Here is an 18679-nt window from a genome sequence, read left to right as displayed (position 1 = left end):
GAAACAAGCTGCATATTGATAAAATTGTCAAGGATCTTTATTGGGCAGTAGAAGACTTCTACATTGCCTTTGGGCTTGTAGAAATTGGTTTGGTGGTTGGAAATTAATGAGTCTTAGCTGGTCAAGTTGTACTGGAAATGGCACCTCATGAAGGCAAAATTCCATTTTTTCGAAGCTAATTCACAAGATCTTACTTATGAGCATGTCATTGCCAGTTATAAGGGGGTAGATGAGTGCTTTAATATAGGGGCAAATGACAAGCTTAGTAATGCAGGTTCAAATTTGAGAGCAGCCATTTTATGCAAAAAGTACCAAAGGTTAGGGCTACATTCAATCCCCCTCCCAAGACTTGATAGTGATTTAGGCGCATAGGCGAGGCACATTTTGGGGTGTGCACCTCGCCCAGGTCCTAGGCGCACCTCTTTCAAAAGGCGCGTGCCTAGTGTGCACCTGATGCGCCTTGCGCCTTTTGAAAATTTTGTGCTTTTGCTTTTTTTGAACATAATGGCTGGGCTAGGGGCTCCGCCCTCGGACCCCTGACCACGCCCCTCAAGGCAAGCCCGGACAAGTTTATGTTAGGATCTGAAAATCTTATTTCTCACATAAAAAATAATGATTTTACAACTTTAATTACCTTTTTGGAATTTTTTGACTTTTTTTTATTTTTTAGCTTCTTTTTTTTTTGTAATTCCGCGCCTTTCTTAAAAAGGCGCGCGCCTTGCCTTGCGCTTTTAAAACACTGCCTCAGATGGCAGGGGCTAATATTGGATTGGGTAATGGCCCTTTAGGTGAGTGCTTTAATGTGAAGATGAGAAGGAAAGTAACACTTTCCCATTCAAGTTATGTTTCTCTAAGAACTTAAATGAAACTCATATTCATTGTTCTCTCATTTCCTATCCTCTCTATTCCTGGAATAATGTGGCAGTGACACCCTTTTACAGGCAAACCACCTAGCCATTTTTTATTAATAGCGATGATAAAAAATGGTTTTATTAAAATGTAAATGGAAGAGAACGTACAATTAAAAATTGACAGCATGAACAAAAACATATTTGCAGAATGTAGTCAACTCTCACAAACAAAAGACTTTTTAAAAATGCAAGGGCCAATTTATGTCCGAGGTGCAAGGTGAGGTGCATGGCTTTTAGAAGCAAGGCACAAAAATACAAAAAAAAAGATAAGAATAAAAAAATGTTAGAAAATTCAAAAACAATGCCAAAAAAAATCAAAAAAAGCATAAGAAAATATTAAACATAATGTTAATAAAAATGTAAACTTAAATTTTGAAATAAGTGTTTTATAAAACCCAAGGTTCAAAAAATCATTACGTATAGGCCCGTATCGGCTGATACATATCGTATCGGGCCCTTCCCGATACACTCCTACAGGGGTTGTATTAGGTCAGGGCCCGATTCAGAGGGTAGCCGGACTTAAACCAGCTGAACCAAAATCTAAAAAAAAGGGCCAGTACCCGACGTATCAGCTAGTATCGATGAGGAGAGGTCCTTAAATAGGTTGATATTCTCTAACACGCCCCCTCACACGAAAGCCCATTGGGCTTCAAGTGTGAACAAGCACATGCCCACCCATACCTTGTGCTGAAACTTAATTAATTATAATGGGGGTAATGAGGATTGAACACTAGACCACTTGGTCAAAGTGGCTCTGATACCATCTCAAAGAACCATTCAACCTAAAAGCTTAAGCTGTTAGGAGAGGTCCTTGAATAGGTTGATATTCTCTAACATATCCTTGATAAAACCTATTATCTAAAATTAAAATACATAAATATAACATGTAAAGAGTATTCAAATGAAAATTTAAAAATAAAATCAAACATATAAAGCATTTTCAAGCATGTAAAACCCATAATCTCTTTTTTTCTTCAATTGCATCACTTCGAGTAGTTAAAGTGATGTAAAACATATTGCATTCCTGATTCTACGAGCCACCTTTGTACCACGCCCCTCGAGGCAAGTCCAAACAAGTCCATGTTAGGGTCTTAAATTCTTAATTCTCATATAAAAAACAATGATTTTATAACTTTAGTTGCCTTTTAGGAATATATTTTATTATAATGAATGAATGAAACATTAGCAAATTCTCTCACTCTCGAAGCTTTGAGAACCTTGTATTTGCTAATGATGTTCATTCATTCATTCTAATAAAATATCTTCTTAAGAGGCAATTAAAGTTATAAAATCATTATTGTTTATATGATAATCAAGAATTTAAGACCCTAACATGGACTTGTTTGGTCTTGCCTCGAGGAGCATGGTTGGGGGTCCAGGGACGGAGCCCCTCGACTCGGCCGCTAAGTTCAAAAAAAGCAAAAAAGTGTGAAATTTTCAAAAGGTGCACACCGCCTAGGCTGAGGCGCAAGGCGCACACCTATATACATCAGGCGTGTGCCTTTTGAAAAGGCCACGCCTATTACCTAGGTGAGGCACATACCCTAAAATGCGCCTCGCACCTTTTAAATCACTGAGACAAACACTATTGCAAAGCAGAGCTTTGTTGTCTTAATGTGTTCCTGGGCCTGGAGCTCCACGCAGAAGTTCATACCTCCCAACTCTTGCAACTGAATCAGCAGTCATTATCTGCTTTGGAAACCTGCCGGAATGAGCTATTTGGGTTGGTGGCCCTTGTGGCAATGCAAGCAGCCCATCCCTTAGAGAATGAAAACTCATGAGAATGTAGCGTTCATGGTTGCTATTGACACCAAAAATCTACAATGGTCCTTGATTACGCAAAGAACAACCATCAAAGCTAAACTTGATCAGCCCAATGTTTTTAAAGGCATTGACGCGGCCTCCAGGTAAGGCACACTAAAATGCCCTGAGGTGTACACTGGAGGGCCATCTGAGACGTATGTGTCATACACCTTTTTTTTTACATGAGGCATACAGGCCAGGTGTATGTGTCATGCCCTGAGGCGTGCATGAGGGCCATGTGCGTCATGCACGCCAGAAAGAAAAAAGAAAATAAAGAGAGAGGGGAGGGAAGGGAACTTCTCTTGAGGAAGCTTGCATTCTGAACTATGCCTCATAACCTTCGAGTGGTGAAATGCTGTGTCATGCCTCCACATTTTAAAGCTTTCTTTGTTATGAAATACCTAGCCATGTTTGGTTAGGAACGCATTAACACTTGCATTAGTGACAACTTCATAGAAGTCTCCTTTGATGACGATTGATAAAAAAAGTCTCATCTGATGACATAGAAAACCATCAATATTATATTACTCGAATGGGTGCCATTTGGGTCTGGTCACTGGTGCTTCATTGGGATTTCAGAAGCTTGTCCCAGCATATCAGAAGACTATTTTCATTACCCAAAAAAAAAGGTATCTTGCAATTGAACTCAACCAGTGTCAGCTGACTATGAGATTTCATTGTTGAAGCTGAAGTATTTATTCAGCAACCTGGCATGAAAGTTCAGGTTATTGAGAGAGGGAGGGAGGGAGAGTTGCTAAATTGTCCAGATTGAATGGAAGCTCCTAATGAATATCTTTTTTATACTTAAAATTACTTTACGATGGAGAATGGAAGTGTAGGCACTGTAGCAATACAGTGTATATTGTAATACATTTTTCCTAAGGGCACTTCTGTCCTTTTGCACAAATAATGTAACTTGTCAATAAAATAAGAATGGGTGCGGGGCACCTTATTGGGGCAATGCCCAACTGTTGCATTATATATAGGGAGTGCTTTTCTAGTCAGATTGTTTGGAGAGCTTCCCTAAACAACCATGCTACTATGGGTAACTTTTATGTTAGAAAATAAAACATTGGTCGGCTGATATTGTGGAAACCACAATTTGAGGTGGATCATATGGCTGATATGGACTTTAGGATGATCTCGATTGGCCATGCGATCTTTGTGTGACAGAAATAGGTGGGTTAGTGTTGGAGAAACTCCCTACTTGACCCAACTAATTAACCTTTTTCCTTGCGTTCTTGTGCGTATCTGTGTTTGGGAATGGTTTTCCAAGTTGAGTCATTTATTGAAATTCCAATATTTACATAAAAGAGGAATTCCAAAATTGCCATAACTATTGTGTCGATGCTACTGTTACATTGAAAGTTGGGAGTTCAGTGATCACTTAGTTTGGGCCTCCTAGATCGCAATTTTTGGTATTTATAAGCTTGCTATTTTGCTTTTGTTGGATATGCTTGAGACTAAATCTCATTGTGTGTTTGCAACTTTGCATTGAAAAATTTCCTGTCATTTCTCCCGGCATTTATTGTTATGTATAGAAAGCTATTACTGTTATTATTATAGGCTTACAGCCATGACAGTGTACTGTTCCTATTGTTATTACTAAAGATTGTCCTTTCCTTCTTTCAGAGCCAATATCTGGGCCATTAACTTGTACACCATTGATGGAGGTATTGACTTCATTTTCACATATGATGTCTAGTTTCTCTTAGCGGTGTCTTAATTCAATAACTTGTGGATATTTACTTTGCAGGGATCTTCAACTATCCCATACAGTGGAGGATCTACTTCATCCCGTTCAGATGGTAGTGAATATGAGCCCACAACCAAGGCACATGGTTCCTCCCATCGTCGCTGTTCTTTCATGTCCAAACCCATTCATCCTCTCTCTTTTCCAAGCCTATCTCCAGGTAAAGAAGCTGATGGTTCCATAGCCACTGGAAACTGCCTCAATCAACCAACTGTACACGAGAACAATACTTCTCTTCATTCTGATCCAAAATATACTCAAAATTTTGTAGAGCTTCAGTCAACATCTGGCTTTTCAGAGATTGATGCTAGTACTCCCCAAGGAGAAATGCTTCGGTGGAGCAGTGCTAGCAGCAGCCTTGATTTCACTGATGCTTCTGAGCAGTTGGATTCTGAAAGTTCTGCTCCATCATGCAGTCCACCTGAAGGCTTCAAATGTGGCTTGTGCGATAGGTTCCTATCTCAGAGATCGCCTTGGAGTTCGCAGGATTGTGAGAGGTGGAGACATGCCAGTCACTGGAGTTCTTTCATATTGTCATGTTTTTCATGCAGAGTGCTTGGATCAGACAACTCCAAAGGCACATAAACATGACCCTCCTTGTCCTCTCTGTGCAAGATTGGAGAAGAATGTTCCTGAGCAGCGGTTGGTTTCCAGGTTGAGGAATGGGCTTCCAAGGCTCAGGTCGTTGTGTGAGGATGGACCATCAAGGTCTTGGGGCTGTGGGCAGGTTGGAGATTGTGCTGAGGGTGCATTGCATGGAACCCCTTGCAATGCTATATTACTGCTGAACCGCAGCCGCCTAAAGAAGCACCTCTCCATGAAGGGTAATTCAAGCAAGGAGATTCCGGACAAGTTGAAGAGAAGCGGCTCTTACATATTTAATAATTCAGTTGATCAGGGAGCAGTTGGATGCTCAAGGACAACAGCAGGTTTTATGCTGAAGAGAAGATGGTGAAGCTATGATATAGGTAAAAAGAGGACCATACGATTACTTAATGGCCTCTCAGGTTGATAGTTTGATACATGTTTTTGAGTTAAGCTCAACTAAAATTTGATATAGTTGATAGTTCAAAGTAGAAATAGCAAGCAAATTGCGCTGTACAGATTTAAGTGCATGACGCTTGGGTAGAGCTTACAGCAAGGAGCTATGTACTTTCATATTTTTTTTTTCCCTTTTTGCAGTTGCAAAGGTGTTTGTCTCCATTTGCATGGCATGCTTTTTCCCCGCACCTGCAACATTCCTACTACTATTTGTCCTAGTGGTCTTTTGTTATCTGGATTTCTTATGAATGTATGGTTGAGTTGCGAACCTCCACATCAGCGGATGTGCATCTGATAACAGGATGCAATGGGACAAGTTGCCATGAAAACGAGAATAGTAATCTATGCTTGATAGATGAGATAATTGTTATTGGCTAGTCCATGTCTTTTTTTAGTAGGCAATATGTAAAATTCTGAAGGAGAAGAAAACTAGAAGACAGAAGATTTTCTTGTATTACTTCAGCATTCTTTACAATATACAAGATGACGATTTATACAAGAAGTAAACTCTGGCTCAACTAATCTAACAAACTAACCAACTTGTACAACAAATTAACAGCTGTACTAACAGACTAATTAACCGTAGCTGACTGACTAACTACTATATATAATCTGTACATCCCTCCCTCAAGTTGGAGCTTGGGATTGATGAAAATCAACCAAGCCCAACTTGGAAACAATGGAATGGAACTGAAGGCCAGCAAGACTTATAGTAAACACATTTGCAATTTGTAACTTTGTAGAGATGTATTTAGGAAGAATGAAGCTAGCTTTATACTTGTCACGCACCAAGTGGCAATCAATTTCAAGGTGCTTAGTACGCTCATGGAAGACCAGATTAGCAGTAATATGCAACATTGCTAAATTATCACACCAAAGAGGAATTGGCAAAGGAAAACTGATTCGAAATTCCTGTAGTATGTAATTGATCCACTGCAGCTCACAAACGGTAGTAGCAAGGCTGCAATATTCCGCTTCTGCTGAAGATCTGCTGATAGTGGATTGTTTCTTAGTTTTCCAAGAAATCAATGAAGAACCCAGAGATATACAGTAGCCAGTGAGTGATCGACGAGTCTCCATACAATCCACCCAGTCTGCATCACAATAGGCTTCAAGAGAGAAATCGTTTGTAGATGGAAAGAACAAACCTCTTGAAGGGGTTCCCTTGAGGTATTTGAGAACGTGAAGAGCTGCCTCCCAATAAGTCTTGGTAGGAGACTGAACATATTGGCTAACCTGTTAAACAACATGAGTAATACCAGGTCTAGTTAAATTGAGATAGAGTAACTTGCCAACAAGCCTTCAATATTTCTCTGGTTCATCCAATGGAACACCAGTAGTAGAAAACCGTTGTCCCTTTGGCAATGGTGTAACAACAAGTTTTACTCCAAGAAGACCAGCATCTTGCAAAATGTCTAACACGTACTTCCTTTGGTTAACATAAGTGCCACCTGACCCTCTTGCAATCTCAAAGCCCAGAAAATACTTAGCAAACCCCATATCCTTGATAGTAAAAGTGACATTTAGAAACTGTTTAACCTTTTGAATTTCACTTTCATGAGTGCCAGTGACAAGGATATCATCGACATACACTAATAGAGCTAAAAGGGAACTTAATGTGCTCTTTGTAAACAAATAGTGATCATGTGCACTCTATGTGAATCCATAAGCTTGAAGTTTAACACAAAACTCAACATTCCATTGGCGGGAAGCCTGCTTTAAACCATATAGAGACCTTTTTAACAAACAAACTTCATGTGGTTTTGCTTTAGTATAACACCGAGGAGGCTGCATAAAGACTTCCTCATCAAGATGACCATGTAAAAATGTGTTGTTAATATCTAACTGATGCAAAACCCAATTCTTGGCAGTAGCAATAGCCAAAAATATCCTCACTGTAACAAGCTTGGCTACTGGAGAAAAGCTGTTCTTGTAGTCAACTCCTTCAATTTGATGGTAGCCTTTTGCTACCAATCTTGCTTTTTATTTATCAATAGTACCATCTGGAAAATACTTTAACTTATAAACCCACTTTGACCCAATGGCCTTTTTTCCAGGTGGCAGAGGAACCAACTCCCATGTGTTATTTGATTCTAAAGCCTGCAGCTCTTTTGTCATAGCTTCAACCCACTTTTCATTTTTTCTTGCATGATAATATGAACTAGGTTCAGGAACAGAGGACACATTGGCAAGAAAAGACATGTAGGTGTTAGTGAAAAGATGTGATTTATGGTAGGGAAATGTTGGTGGTGTATAGGCTGAAGAACTTGGTGATGTAGCTGTATTCGAAATTGTAATAGCACTGGGCAAGTTAGTAGGAACAGTCACATTAGACACAAAGTCATTCATCCATGTTGGTTTAAATTTTTGTCTAGTGCTATGTCTTAAAGTAGGAATGAGAATATCTGAATGATGTGTGTCAGATGAAGATTGAATGGGGTCCAAAGACTGTATAGGATCTGAAATGATATCAGTATTGATAGATTCAATAGCAGTAGAAGGAGAAATAGTAGGAATATGATCAGTAGCAGGATCAACATTTTGGTTTAAAGGAGTTGTTGGCAAATGATTTGAATCGAAGACAAGAGGATCATGAAAAGGAATAGGTAATGATACTTCACTGCTATCATTAGTAACATTTGCAAAAGGAAAGACATTTTCATGAAAAGTCACATCCTGAGAAGTATAAAACTGATGAGAGTCTAAATCATAAACTCTATATGCCTTCTGACCTGTGACAAATCCTACAAAAACACACCTATATGCCCTGGCTTCAAATTTATCCTTATGTGGCCTAGTGTTAGCTGCATAGTATAAACAACCAAAACACTTAAGTAGATTATAATCTGGTTTTTTGTTATGTAACACTTTATAAGGGGTTTTCTAATCTAAAAGACTAGTAGGTACCCTATTTATGATATAAGCTGCCATTAAGAGAGAATGGCCCCGGAATTTTATACGCATATTGGCCTAAAACATTAAAGCTCTAGCCATTTGTAAGAGGTGTTTATGCTTCCTCTCAACAATGCCATTTTGTTGAGGAGTATAAACACAACACTTTTGATGCATAATTCCTAACTGAGACAAGAAAAGTTTGACATTCATTGCTAGTAAACTCAGAACCATTATCCGTCCTAATGCACTTAATTTGTTTCTGAAATTGATTTTTCACCATTTGAAAGAAAATTTTCAATGTTTGTAATGTCTGATGTTTATGTGTAAGTAAAAATGCCCAAGTAGCTCTGCTACAATCATCTACCACAATAATGATGTAATGTGCTCCTGTAATAGAAGCTTTATGGTACGGTCCCCATAAGTCTATGCGTAGAAGATCAAAAATAGAATTTACCCTAGTATTGCTAAGTGGAAAAGACAACCTATGTTGTTTTGATTTGTGACAAACATCACGTGGTGAAAGCAGTGTTGTATCAATACCATTTAAAAAGGTAATATGTTGTAATGATTTCAATGAGGCATGACCAAGCGTGTTATGCCACAAAAGTTCAGAATCTTTATTCAAATTATCAATAGTAGTACAAGGAAGATTAATTGAGTTACAAACAGAATCAAAAGAAGATTTGACTAAGTCAATCTGATTATTACAAGAGTCAAAAAATGTAGTATCATGAAATGAAAATCTGTCCAAAATGTATAGATTCCCAACCACTTTACCAACTGCTAGAACAGCTTCAGTTTGAGGGTCCTGTAGAATACATATGTCAGGAAGAAATACAAATTTAATTTGTGCAGTCTTGGAAAGTTTTCTTACTGAAAGAATGTTAAATTTGAAATTAGGGACATAAAGTGCATCGGTCAAGGTCAGTTTAGGGCTGAGACGCACATCACCTATTTGATGAACAAGTTTAATAGATCCGTCAGGTAGGAAAACTTGAGTAATTTGTGATACTGGTTTTGGTTTATGAAGTAGTTTGGGTTAATGCACATGTTGTTTGATGCACCTGTGTCCACTATCCATGTTCCACAATCCAAATTATCAAATGAATGTAAAGCAAAATGGAAAGCAGTACTAGAGTTTTTATCAGCAAAATCCTCAATATATGCAAAGTTAACATGATTGCCTTCAAAAGCAGCCTTTCCCCTCATCATCTTCGACAATTCCTGTTGAATCATCTCTGACAAAGACACTTGTTGATCAGTCACTTTGCCAGCAACACGATTCATGTTAACATCCAAAGGATTATCGGCCATATTTGCCACATTTCTTCCTCCTTAACCTTGCCTCGTTGCTCTTTAAGTTCCTTATACCACTCTGGGTAACCATGCAATTTGAAGCATGTATCCCTAGTATGACCGCCCATGTTACAGTGATCACAAGACAACTTCTCATATTTCTCATTCTTTTTGTCATTATAAGTTGACTTCTTATGATTTCCTCTTCCAGCACTAGATCCTCTTCCCATAGGTGCTTTCACAAACATTGTTGAGTTCTCAACTTTCTCAGCCAAGTTAAGATTAACCTCTCGTTGCTTCTCAACTCGCAAGATCATTGAATAAGCCTTGTTGACTGAAGGCAGGGGCTCCATCACCAAGATCTGGTTTCTCACATGATCAAAATCATCATTGAGGCCCATTAAAATCTGCATTAGCCTGTTAGAACAAGCAAGATCTGAAACATTTTTCGCAACACCACATGTACAATTCTTACAAGTACATTGTGGTATTGACTGCATACAGACCAATTCATCGCACAGTTTCTTCAGCTTTGTGAAGTACTTCACCACTGACTGACTTCCTTGAGAAATAGTACTTATTTCTCTTTGGATCTAGTAAATCTGCGGTCCATTAGATTCACCAAATCTCTCTTCCAATTCCAACCAAAGTTCTCTAGCAGTTGATGCATAGAGAAAAGCTTTCACTATTTCCTTAGAAATAGAATTCAAGATCCATGATCTAATCATGCAATCCACACAAATCCACTGATCATAATCAGCAGAATCTTCTTCTGGCATTACGCACCTTCCATCGATGAATGTGAGCTTCACCTTAGCTCCTAGGGCTATCTTAATCGATCTACTCCAAGACAAATAGTTGTTACCTGTCAAAGGAGTCGTGACAAGTTGCATTCTTGGATGATCCGAGTTTGCCAAAGCCATTGGATCTCCATTAAAGGTACTTGTTGTTTCCTTGTGCACAATTGCAGTTCCAGTTTGAGATGCAACCACCACTACTGGATCTTCAATAACTTCCATTCTTTCAGCTGACGCAGAACCAAAAATCTACTATCTAATCTTTACAAGAATCAACAAGATGGAGGTATAGGCAAATCTGGATCGATTTGCTCCGATACCATGTAAAATTCTGGAGGAGAAGAAAACTAGAAGACAAAGAAGATTTTCTTGTATTACTTCAGCATTCTGTACAAGATACAAGATGACTATTTATACAAGAAGTAAACTCTGGCTCAACTAATCTAACAAACTAACCAACTTGTACAACAAATTAACAGCTGTACTAACAGGCTAACTAACCGTAGCTAACTGACTAACTACTATATATAATCTGTACACAATATCATTAGGAAAGAACAAATTAACAGAAACTGCTCCTCTTTCATCAGAACCTACTAACCCATTGGGGGTGGGGAGGAAGATTTATATCTGGGAGTAGAGAGAAATGAACCAGAAAGAAAAAATTAAAATCTAGAGTAAGAGAAAAAAAATAGAAGAAATAAGATAGTTTAGAATAGGAGAAGAAAGAAAATACTCTTAGTGGTATACGTATATCTCAATCAATTTGATTCATTATAATATCATCCAAAAATTGAACCACAAGATGGATGCAGAAATAGAAATATTCAAATCCTGTTAAAGCTTACACCTTTTTTTTTTAAATTGATTCAACTGTTCTGATTCATATCATCATATGAGGTATGCAAGTTCTTGGTTTATGTTGGATATGTAACTGAAAGTTTAGAATTCAAATTATGAAATTTCCAACAATACAGGAATCTACAGAAGCTTGCTTCTGCAATGATACGCTATTTCTAGAGGCTAGAGCAACAATATGTATGTCTTTATTTTGAAAGAAACAAAAACAACTATGGGGGGCAGTGGGCAGTTGCTCTTGTATTGAAAAAAAGAAAACCATCGACACCCCCTTGGTATCATCAAAATATTCAAGTTTCGATACATGTTCGGAAAAGAGGTTTTTGGTGTCATTGGAAAATCTGGAATTCTTATCACTATTTAATTGGTAAATTTCCTTGGATTTTTTGCTTTAGATTCCTGGATGTTTGCAGACTTGCTGGTGTTAGTCTGGAATCTTTGACTTCCCAGTCAAATGGTCATACCTCGATCCTCGAAAGTTGGAGTTTTGTACTGATGTCTTGATGATGATATTATTGTGGTCCGATGTGAAGGATTTCGTAACCTATCTGGAGTGTACAACTACTTTGATTGGGTGGTTTTGGGGAGCGGATCGAATACGTCCGTTCTCTTTCTGGTACCACTGCCACCGCCACCGCCACCACCACCACCACCACCACATGCATACGAGACGTCACCATATTGGTATTGCTTGTGTTCCCAAAACTTTTCTCTATTTGCGTCCATTGATTCAGTGGTCAAAACTCAAGACAAAAGGGAAGGGAAGGGAAGGGGGGCATCATGGAGCTGTAGATCTTGAAAGTTGAAGCCCGCTACTCTCCGTTATTTGGTTGTTGTTACCGAATATATTGAAAATAAGGGATGCTGCCATGCTGTCTGGAATGTGGAAAGTGGAAACCTCCAATTCACTTCACTCGGCTTCCAAGCTGTTCTAGGCTGGCAGGTGTGCACTCTGCTAGCTGCAGTGATGAAGGGGGCTCCCAAATCCCAACTCTCCAAGTCCCACCGACACCGACATGCTTCGATGAAAACTCTTTGAATAGCAATGGCTGAAAATGTGAGCAGGTTAGGTTAGGTTAAAGGTTAGTGCGCCAATCAAGCAATGCCCAACTTGGCTCAACTATTCACAAGTCTAAATTAGATTTGGTCGTCTTGTGGGTGGCTCAACGTTGTTGACCTCATTCATACATAAATGGTTGTAAGCTTAATTTTTGTGTATTTCTTTTTTTTTTTTCTTCTTTCAAAAATTCCTCCAAACCTCAAACCCAAGGTTGCAGTAAATGGAAGATGGAACCGATTCATACTTCCATCCGTATAGCATATATGGTTATTCCTAATTCTAGACGAAGAGTGAAGGTGGGATTTCATCACTTTAATTACCATCTGAGACAGGACTCAGGATCTTCTACCATGTTTTTTGTTTTTGGAAGTAGCACAAAATTGAGTGTTTATACATGTAACATTTGTAGGATATATTATAGGTAGACTGTATATATATATATATATATTTTCTCTAACTCGTCAATCTCTCCTTAATTCATGTGATCTTTTGGACTAGGCCCTTACAGTAGCAAACTGTTGCTGCAAAACGACATGATTTGGATCCTTCAGAGTAAATTACGTGCGCTTGTACTTTGTACCCGCTGACCACTTGCTCAATTCGGCCATGATGGATGGTGAAAACTGAGAACCGAGAAGAAAAAGATCCCACTCTGCACTCTGCCCTGCCCATGGGCCAGGGGCTACCCCTTCTCAAGCCCCTTGTCGTATTTGCAATAGACATGAGATGAAGTATAATCCTACTCGCACTCGGTATATCCCTTGAAGTAACATCATCAGATTAGGGATTGGGCTTATATACTCTAACCCAACACTCAACGCCGTACGTGGCTGACAGCAGCATGGCAATTAGCACTGTCAATGACATCGAATCGCAATCCGTAATCATGTCTCACAGCTATAACCAACACTACTAGTTTGATAACAGATCCCAAGCAAATCCATTAATCCATGAAGGAGAAGCAAATTTGATCACCGTTTTTCAACAACAGGACTGAATCCGATCAATTTCCCATTTCTGTGTTATCTATCACTCACGGGATAAGCAGATGGGGATTTGCCTATCAGGTCATATAGTTTCAGGCCTTTAATTCTGTGGGCAATGGTGGTCTGATGACTCAAGCAAACACTACCAGAGGCAGAGATAAAATTGGGTGGTTGCCTTTAAATTTGAATATACTTTTATTATGAGGCTTAGCATGCATTATTGAGTGGTCATTCATTCATTCATTAATTCATTCAAGCTAGCTATTAGGGGTTTCTCCATATATATACAAGTGTTTGAAAATGAAATCTAAAATATGTTGGTTGGTCTACATTTTTAGGCAGGCAGACAGGCACTGTGGTGGAACTTTTTTGGGATTTAGCTTCTCAGACAGCCATGTGACTACCACAAGGTTTGGGTCCCATCCCATCTATACCTCAGCTCCTTTGTGGTTTCTTGCTTGTAGTAGTAATTAACTAATTAATAATCCCCATGCAAGCAATGCTGCAATGTTTTTAGTCATGCAAAATCAAAGTAATCCCTCCTCCAAATATGACTATGAGCACCCCTTAATTGTCCTTGATCAAGAATTACAATGACTCAGAAGTCATCACTAGTTCGTCATTCATATCTCTCTGATGAAAACCAAAGGCATGAGTTGGATTGCTAGCTAGGAATGTGGAATGTTGGTATGTCACTCTTGTGTAATCTCTGTACTGCTCTGCTATTAACAATGATACGTATAAATTATTTCATGTTTGGTGGAACGTCAATGTGCGTGCATGGTGTATGCATCGCTGGATGCAATTACTGATGAACCTATATCTACACGTGGCCATCTGTTCAACGTATTTAAATGCCAATTGGAAGAGATCATGCGCCTTACCAGTAATTCTCCTAAGCTAGCTATAGCTTCATCTTGATTGGTCTTGGTTGCTTGTACGTTCAAACTTGAAACTCCATACTGCAAAGTTCCAAACACCACCTTATTCTCGATTAATTGATTTAATAAATTCTATATCACAGGCTCTGTTTCCTCTCCATGTGGTTGCTTAACTATATCTTGTCCCTTATGGTGGTTGTCATCTTTTATGAAACCACCCCTTGTCACAACCACCACCACCACCAAAATGACAGAAAGCTAGGGAGTGATGGAATAGACCATAGGACCATTTATAGTCCTTGAACCGGAATCCTTCTTATATTGATCAATTGTACATGCATTTCACTGGTCCCGGTCGAGGACTAGAGAGTCAACTACTTACACTCTTACAGACCTGATTTGCCATTGCAGACGAGTTGATCCAGATCTTCTGTTTTGCCAACAAAACATTGTTCCAAGTTCCAACCCTCTACCAACTTGATCTAATACCACACATCTCATCATGATCATAAAAGTGGAATCCGCCTTGTATGAGATGTACGGCGTGCCTAAGATCACGTTGGTAAAGGGTTAGATCGTGTTTTGTTTATTAATTTGAGACTCATTGCAGACTGCAGAGAGCAGTGGGAGAAACGAAACACCTTTTTAAGTTTTAACGCCTTGGGTTTGGTGAATAGCTAGGTAGATAAGGAAATGGGGTTGTCCTTGTCCAGTCCAGCCGATAGGCGATAGATAGATATTCATATTCCATAGCGAAGCAGGTGTACTAGAGTGATGTAGGTAGTTCCTGAAACCAGAGGCACATCACATGGGGCTTGGCCCAGGGAGTCTGGCTTTGCTGGACGAGGCTGCTACGGATCATAGTAATGTATTTGTCATTTTGTTGGCTTGTCCAAGTTACAGATCAATCCCTCCAACATATGTCATCAACAATCAACATTAAGGATCACTGACTCTCAGGGTGCTTTAGTTCTCTTTATACAAGTGAAATACGTAACCCCTTCGGCTCTAGCTAGGCTCATCATCATAGGACTCAGAGATCTAGTTTTTCCTTGTTTTAACTTATCCAAATTAATAAGCTGCTTTTAGCCTGAGTTTGTTTTCATGTACAATGAACAAAAAACAAATTTTTCGCCATAAATGGGTTCAAAGTTTACAGATATGGGCTGGTTTTTACAGCGTACATAACAGATGACAAGATTTTCCATCACCCAATTAAATGCAATGAAATTAGTGGGTTATGATCGTGCTGTAAGCATAAGTCCTATTTTTTTGCCCATGATGAATCGTCTTATTCAAACAATGGAGAACGAGAGTCCAGGTCTACTCGATACATGAGATGCATGTGTAATGGAAATAGGACATTAATTCACTTCTGTTTGATGTATTAGCACCTGTTAAAATCTTGTTTCAGGTGTATTCGGATTTTTAATATGACTAGTAAACATGTAGGTGCATTTGCATGTGATAATATCTCTAAGTAAAACTATTTATAATTTATAAATAGTTTTCTAATAGTTATAAGTGGGCAGTTTTTAAAATAAGAGTAAAGGACATATATATCTTGTTTATGCCCGTTATATGTTTAGACAAAAAGGATAAAAAGCATCTAATGAAAATTTCGGAGAAAATAGTATAGATTTATTATCTAATCAATTAAATATATAGACTTTTGCTATGCCACGCGTTGTGTACATGGGAGAAGAGGCATTAAAAAAATATGACACATCTTTCAGTCATAGAAAACAATCAATTACAAGTTGATGAGCTTAACGAAGGCATGGGTCAAAAATGATTTAAGTATTTATAATTTAAACATGTATATATTATTATATTAAACAGAAAGGAGGAAATGGGGTTCATATAGCCCCATGTCAGCAGGTTACTAATTGCACAGCATATTCTGTACACATGAAGCATGCACTGACTGTGCCAACTGGCAAGTGGTAAATTAAACGCAGCAAAGGCATCTGATTACAAAAGTGCAAATCATGGTTTGATGATGTATAAATTAATTAAAATGTTGTGCTTCAATTCAGGTCCACCGTAGACTATTCATTTGTATGGCACTTTATAGGCGAAAAGGATAAAAAGTCGCTGACACGATGGATGGTCTGAATTGTGTGGTCTAATCAATTTAATTACAGAACTCTTTTCCCATATTTGATCTTACGTAGAAAGTATTCCCGTACGTATAAAGCTCTAAGGCATGTTAAGTTATTACTAACGGACAAAAAGAGATAAAAGAGGCCCATATCTCCACTGCTCTATATAGGTTTATTGTCTGCTTTGGAGCCACTAGTGAAAAAAAAGGGTATCTGCTTTATATAATATTGCACACATATACAAACAAGTATAAAAGGACATATTACATTAATATTCACCTATCATGGGCATTTATTATTATCTTGCTAATAAAAAGCCTAAGTAGATGCGGCAAGCATATACTTCTACAATTATGTCCTCACCACAAAAAATGTACCATATCTCAGACTCATGTTTAGAAAGAATAAAATTATAATTATGTACAATATTAAAATAATGCAAATATAAGATTTTGCATAATTTTAATCAAGGATCTCATTTGATTTTACTATCACCTTACTAGCACTCTTTTCCATAATTTTTAATCAATGATAAAATGTGTCGGACACTTTTTATTGATACATGTGTCCATATATCGACATCGCATAATCATAAATGATCCATCACATATGCACGTGCCGCTCACATACAGAATGGCAAACATGTGCAATTGCAAGTATGTATAATGTACGTATATGTCAATGCTGTGTGCTATGTCAACATCATGCCATCCTTTTTCTTTGAGGGGTTAGATCCATTAAATCATGATACATTGCCATCATCCATTAAAGAACACAATATCAAATGCTTAGTTATAGTAATTCCTTAACTGATAAGTTTGAATTGAGGTTTTCTGCTTTATGCTTAGCCATGTGGGTGGATAATGGATATGTTCTGGAGCACATTGCTTTACTGTAATGGAGGTCTGAAATTGCTTAATATATGGGAACCTGGAGTGCAACTCCACCCATAGCTTCTTTACAAATCTTTCCATGTATCGGCTAAAAGTGTAGTGTATCAGACAATGGAGAATGATGGGGGGTCTCTCCTAGAGATAAAAGAAGCAGCAAATCAATGAACCGGGACTATTTTTAGTTACATCTACACTTGTCTATGATTCCATCTATTGGGTCACAATCAAGCCCCTACTACTCCAATTTCACGACTTGTTATCATCCTACTACCAATTCAAGTATGAGTGTTTGACAAATTTCAATTCAGTTTTTTGTCGTCTATCAATGCTGAAGTAAGGCCATCAACTAAATAGAATCTATAATGCTCTTGATTATTGTGGTTGGCTATCACATCCTTGAGATTATTAATCTAGTTAAACAAAATGGGGATTCCAAACAGGGTTTCCTATTGAAATTATTGGTATTTTTAATCAAGGGTCATTACTCATTACCCAATGTTGGTCTTAAGCAATCATCAGGGGTCTTGGGAGTATTGGACTAGAAAACTAATATCTCTGCATTAAAGCAATTTGATCTATATATTACATTTAGACTAGGGTAGATCTAAAATGGGTCTGCACTCACCACATTGTAATGGAGTTTTTATCACGAAAATGTATGGTCTCATTTGAACAATCATTCCCACTCCTCACCTATCTTTATTCTTTCCCCGTTGTAGAATCCTCCAAAGCCTACCCAAGTCTGATGAGTGGTTAAGGTGCTGCTGAGCTGAATGGTCCGTCCACCTCCTCCCCAAAAGAAGCGCGTTTGGTATTGTTGTTTGATTCTTTACAAACGATTCAACATCGACCTTCGTCCCATAAGGTAGCTAGCTCTTTAGGGTAGGCAACTTTGGGCAGTCAGACACTCGGACCCATCCATCCCCCATCCATTCAAAAAAGAAAGAAAAAAAAAAAGAACACTTCTCTCTTTTCTAGGCAAAGGCTTCTATTGATCACGGGCTTCGTTAAAATCCACGCTTTTGGTAACGACACTACTTTTTCTCCTTTAAAGCAGTACTCCAGAGTCTCCAGAGTCCAGATTTTATTCTCCATGTCAAAACTCAGTTGTGAGAGCCAGGTATCATCATTTCATACCAATCTGGAACTTCTCTTCACATGGACTGGGTTATCCACGTGAGTCCAATCAGGAATCATTTCTCTTGTTGCTTGGAGTTGGAGCCTTCCTCTCTATGATTGATTACATGATTAAACTCTCTAATCCTACCACTTGTTATAAAACCCCAAATTAAGAGAGAGAGAGCAGGATTGTTTTGTACCCTAAACAGTAAGTAGGATAAAATAAAGAAGCACAAACCCTTTATCTTTATCGCTATGATGAGTTATTATACTCTTGTAGT

The 18679-nt window shown here is 38.3% G+C and overlaps 1 protein-coding gene and 1 long non-coding RNA gene across 2 annotated transcripts; one reads left to right on the top strand and one right to left on the bottom strand.

Annotated features, from left to right (window-relative positions):
* The first annotated feature begins 4265 nt into the window (after positions 1–4265).
* On the top strand, positions 4266–6015 carry LOC148854285 (uncharacterized). Its single transcript, XM_088983311.1, has 2 exons — positions 4266–4387; positions 4471–6015. The coding sequence occupies exons 1-2, from the start codon at positions 4382–4384 to the stop codon at positions 5050–5052; spliced, it is 588 nt and encodes a 195-aa protein (XP_088839437.1). The 5' UTR covers positions 4266–4381; the 3' UTR covers positions 5053–6015.
* A 2956-nt stretch (positions 6016–8971) lies between these two features.
* LOC148854284 (uncharacterized) lies at positions 8972–13533 on the bottom strand. The gene is made up of 2 exons (XR_016112660.1): positions 11819–13533; positions 8972–9211 (listed from the first exon to the last, which is right to left on the bottom strand). It is a non-coding gene; the product is annotated as an uncharacterized LOC148854284 (long non-coding RNA).
* Between the last annotated feature and the right edge of the window lie 5146 nt (positions 13534–18679).

This window comes from Nelumbo lutea, chromosome 4, assembly GCF_056320005.1.
Source record: "Nelumbo lutea isolate HS-2025 chromosome 4, American lotus-T2T, whole genome shotgun sequence".
NCBI classification, from domain to species: Eukaryota; Viridiplantae; Streptophyta; class Magnoliopsida; order Proteales; family Nelumbonaceae; genus Nelumbo; species Nelumbo lutea.
This window is presented reverse-complemented; position numbering and strand designations above follow the sequence as displayed.